This window comes from Pinus tabuliformis, chromosome 2_2, assembly GCF_031772625.1.
Source record: "Pinus tabuliformis cultivar Carrire ecotype Pingquan chromosome 2_2, CPIR1, whole genome shotgun sequence".
NCBI lineage: Eukaryota > Viridiplantae > Streptophyta > Pinopsida > Pinales > Pinaceae > Pinus > Pinus tabuliformis.
This window is the reverse complement of record NC_142300.1, coordinates 744,911,522-744,916,748: the sequence shown is the minus strand read 5'-3', so window position 1 is coordinate 744,916,748 and position 5,227 is coordinate 744,911,522. Positions and strand designations below refer to the sequence as shown.

The 5,227-nt window shown below is 31.2% G+C and overlaps 1 protein-coding gene across 1 annotated transcript; it reads left to right on the top strand.

The window, feature by feature from the left end:
- Positions 1 to 3,022: 3,022 nt before the first annotated feature.
- Positions 3,023 to 4,865, top strand: LOC149194828 (18.1 kDa class I heat shock protein-like). Its single transcript, XM_089407924.1, has 2 exons — positions 3,023 to 3,371; positions 4,381 to 4,865. Exons 1-2 carry the CDS (start codon positions 3,074 to 3,076, stop codon positions 4,641 to 4,643), a joined length of 561 nt encoding a protein of 186 aa, XP_089264050.1. The 5' UTR covers positions 3,023 to 3,073; the 3' UTR covers positions 4,644 to 4,865.
- The last annotated feature ends 362 nt before the right edge of the window (positions 4,866 to 5,227 follow it).

The following is a 5,227-nucleotide window of genomic DNA, read 5'->3' as shown; positions in this document are numbered from 1 at the left end:
CAGCATATTGTCTTGATTCAGTTCTCATTTCCATAATTCTTCTAAGTGATGGATAGTAGTTTCTGTGAAATATCAGCATACTATATTTAACTTTTCCTTCAAGCTTTCTTCATTCATCATCTATATCTAGCAACAAATGGCATTCTGAGATTTTCTGGTCATACATGTACTAAGGGTTAAAGACCAAGTCTCTAGGTCCTTCATTTAAAGACACAACAAATATCTAAGTGACAAATAAGTGACAGTAAATAATATTTATTAATGTCTTAAGCACAATTTCCCTACAGCCAAGAAATTGGTTTCTTAAGGTACAACAATATATATGGGGTATTGTTCATGACTTCAAACCTTGTCGATGTGACTAGTTTGGCTTCCCTAGTGGCAAGCCAATTGTCATAGATATGTAATGTTTTTTCTTGTTTAGTAATAAAAAGTCTATGGAACTTCCAATAAAGAAACAATCAAGTTAATATTATTATATAAAATTTTCAAAGTGAATTAAATAAAAAATAAATAAATTTATAAGCTAATTTTTAACAATTTTATAAAAAATAATTTTATAATTTTATTAAATTAAAAATAAAAATAATAAGAATAATAAATAAGTATATGTAAGAAATATAGAAATATTTATATGGAACAAAATTTCAATATAAAGATTTGCATTATATAATACCTTATAATATGGTATAGAAAACATTTACACATCAAAATATATGTAGCAAGTTATTAAAATTATCAAAAATGTAGTGAAGAGGAAGTTATCAAAATCTATATATTAAAACCAATTTATTTAACAAAACAATCATAATGTTATTAACATAAATAATTTAGATATGTTTTTTGCAATAAAATATTTTATAATTTTATAGTAAATTTACATATTAAAACAACAATGTTATTATTAACATGCATAATTTAGATAGCTTACTATAGCAAGATAATTTGTAATGTTATATAGATAATAATTGCATGCTAAAAATAACAGACAAAAAAAAGATGGTACCATGTTAACCTAGAGACTTACAAAGACAATGTCAACTAATGTATGAAACAACCTATTGAGTTACATTGCAAAATCAATTTTCAATACAAAAAAAATTATTACATATGGCAATGACACAAAATTCAACAAGGGTTGAAGGTTATGACATATCCATAACAATTTACACCCCAAAGCCAACATAAACAAAACATTACAGCAACAATGTTAACACACTTACAATTTAGATATGTCCTAAAGGACTTATAAAATAGCTTCAAAAAATACAATAACACACACAATTTAGATATCTCACTATACCAACGGGAGGATTATGGCATAATTTGTTGTAGCCTAAAGCCAGCTTGAGTCAAACACCACAATGGAAATTTATTAACTTAGATGAACATAACACATTATCCAACCATATCCTGCCAAACTTACAATAACACACAATTTAGATACGTCAATATAAAAACTAAAAACTTACACATTAAAATTATAGCACATCAACCTTCACAATAACAATTTTAAGACCTAAAAACTTTCACCTCAAAGTTATAGCAAATCAAGCTTCACAATAACAATGTAAAGACAGACAAAAAACATAATATATATCAAATAAATAAAATTACATAAATAACAACCACAAACCAAATTTAACACTCAAAAAATAAAACATTACATTATACCATACATATATATAATCACAACCCAAACTCAAAATATTATCTCATTATACCATATAATAACACATATATATACCTGCCAAACTCAAAATATTTCAAAAAAAAAGAAGACACATCATTATACTTAATATCATGGAGATAACCACTGCAAACCAATCAGATAACCACAGCAAACCAATCAGATAACCACCACAAACCAATTTTCATATCACTATACTTAATATCATGGAGATAACCACTGCAAACCAATCAGATAACCACCACAAACCAATCTTCAGATACTTTACAAAACATAACCCCGAAATCCCTTCAGTAGAATGCAGTAAAACCACCGCCACAAAAAAAAAAACAAAAAAATGTATCCCACAAATTAGGCAACCAAAACCCCCTGTAATATCGTACACAAAACAATCCCAAGCAACACGATCCAGAAAGGCACACTGACCATTAACTTAAAGGGACCATTTTATTTACAAATAGAGAGTGGAATGCTTCGTGGTGGGGAATGGAATATTTTACCACGCGGTAATGTAGAATTAGTTCTTCGATAACCGCGTCATAGAAAATATATGTGTAAAGGTTTTACAAGCACTTTAGGTGGAAGCACGATGATAAATTTGATGCTGATACTACAGCTCAAGAATAAAATGGATTGAAAATCCAAGAACCGCCCTTGAAATTAACGTTGATTTGGGTCAAAGCGTTCAAGGTATCTCAACAAAGTTCTCGTTCGCTTGCTGGTAAAACTGCCAATATTCCTCTGAAGTCGTGCCTTCGCAGTAAGCCGTAGTATACAAAAGGAATAACAGGAGTTACTAAAATGGTACTAAAATTCATGGCCGCCCTTGGATTTTTAAATGGTACTAAAATTCATGGCCGCTCATGGCTCTTTCGTTCACTTCTTCCTTTCCCCATGCATGTACACAGAGAGAAGATTTCCTGGCATTCTTTTCAAAAATACTTCAACTCTACTGTAAGTCTCATGTGTATATATACATGTACTGATGCAATGTTGTTTACTGAATGACTAATGTTTATTTCAGTGAGTCTCTGAGGAATTGAGCTGAGATCTGAACTGGAATTGACTAGAACTCGTGCATTCGAAGCTATCCTTAGTGTAAGAAAGGAATAACATGAATTGATGATACCCTCCTTTCTTCTTCTTTTTAATGGAACTAAAAATTCATGGCCGCCCATGGCACTTTCTTTCACTTCCTCTTTTCTGCAGGCGTGCACACAGAAAATGCAAAATCCATGGCATTCTTTCCAAAATTCTTACTTCAACTATACTGCAAGTCTGCTTATATATACATGTAGTAGTGCAATGTTGTTTATTCAATAGTTTGTGAGCATTTGAAGAATTGAGCTGAGATCAAGCTACACGGCAGTTTTTCGTACAGTAATGGCTCAGCCTAGTGGGAGTCGCTGCAGCGAAGCGGAGAGGCGGAAAGAACCTCTGACTGAAGCATCATTCAATTCATTCTTCTCGTCAAGAAGGGATGTGTTGGATACGTATTTCAGGTCTGGTTACTTATTCAATCCCTTCGTGTTCGGGAGGTTCACGGACCCCTCCGATCCATTCCCTCTTTGGAATTACACGCCATATACCATTTGGCCCAGAGAGACTGCCTCTTTGTCCAAGTCAAGAGTTGATTGGTCCCAAACAGATGATGGCATATTTATGCTCGCTGATCTCCCTGGTATATTTGTTTTGACGCCCTTTCAATCTTGTACTACTTGAATTGTTTATTGATAAGGGATTTAACAAAACCTAAATACAAATTTTCTGATAGATTGCTGGTTGAGATGGGATATATATATGATTGGTTCAGGAATATTATACATTGATATATTAACAAATATATCACTCTGTATATACATCTTTCTCTCTCACATATGTTTAATATAATCAGGTTTTTATTCCATTTTGGTACCTATCTTCTTGAAGGTAGATAAATGGGTAAAAATGTTTTCAAATAAAAAGATAATATTTTTATAAAGTATATTGGTTGAGGATAGGTTTTGTTAGAAGATAGTCTGATTAGTATAATTGCTTGAGGATAAGTTTTGTTAGAGGATAGGTTTTGTTACCAATGCATCGCGGGATTAAAACTGTTGCTCAATTTCATTGAGACTGTCGCTCTTGTGTTAGGAGGAGGAGACATGCTAAAGTGAGCTTAGGACTAGTGTGACCCATATTTTGAAGGCTTAGATGCTCCTGAGTCTAAGTTTATTAAGCTACAAATCAAGCCTAGGTAAAACAGCAACAACTTTACAAACAAACAAAACATAAGACAATACTCCTAAAAATACCTTAATTATAACATAAACATGGAGGAGGAAGCAATATAGGAAGCAATATTGGTGAATATAAATAGATTGTTAATTTTAAAAATATTTTAAAATTTAATGAATTAAAATTAAATTAATTGTTTGACCACATTTCTGTTAACTGAATCTTCTGTATATGAAATTTTCAAATATTCCCAAAATTAATTAATATTCTAAAAATCTACGATCAAAATCAAAATAAATAAAACCATGATGTACAATTGCTTTATGTTATAATATAGGGTTTACCTTAGGAATGTGATTCATATGAAATTTTCACATTATCGCAGTCACTACTGTTAATGTTTATCAGCATATGTTTATCTCCGTCATAAATTACCCTATTGCAGATTCCTTAATTTGTTTGAATATTTGCAGGGCTAAAGAAAGATGACGTTGATGTTACTGTGGAGAATGGACGCGTCTTGAAGATCAGCGGGCAGTGGAATCAGAATAAACGGCTAGATGGTTGTGGAGAGTGGTGGCAGGCGGAATACGTAAGAAGATTTTTACTACCCGACAATGGAGATATTGAGCAAGCACATGCCAGTATGGATGATGGTATTCTTGAAATCAGAATCCCAAAGACCAGGCAGAAAAGACAACCACCCATACTCCATTTAGTGGAGGTTACAGACTGAGTATACAGGGCACTTGTGAATGCATTGTTTACAGGACTGGAGATTGACTCTATGTAGCTCAATAATTATTGAATGTGTCATCGCAATTACGAGCAGGTTCATTATAATTTATTCCCCTCTTTGAGAATTATAAGAGATGAAGAATGACGCCAGAAGGCAACATAGAAATACCATGAAGGCTCCCTTCCACATGGAGTATGAGAATAGATGAATAATGATGTTAGGAGCAAAGAAATTTAGTGAACAATAACATTAATTTGACCTTTAAGTTGGTAGGCACATTAATACAGTATACAGTGGTAATGTTATATTTTAATTGTGTTTAATGGAAGACACAGGCCATTTGTGATTTTTTTATGGAAGATGTTTTTATTATTTATATGATTTTGTTAATTATATTTTGGTGTGTATTTTAGATATATGGTTAAATATATTTTTTTCTGTATTATTTGAATTTAACATTTGAATAAAATTAAAAAAATTTATTATTTAAAATATGTTTTTAAATATATAAATATTTTGAAAATTTTAAAATACTTAAATTTTAATTTTACAAAATTTTAAATAAATTTAATTAAAAAAAT

Bases quoted from the DNA above. Each gene is read 5' to 3' on its own strand.
- LOC149194828 (XM_089407924.1), top strand. From the start codon at position 3,074: ATGGCTCAGCCTAGTGGGAGTCGCTGCAGCGAAGCGGAGAGGCGGAAA. The intron at 3,372-4,380 runs GTATATTTGTTT...GAATATTTGCAG, and splicing joins TATGCTCGCTGATCTCCCTG to GGCTAAAGAAAGATGACGTT.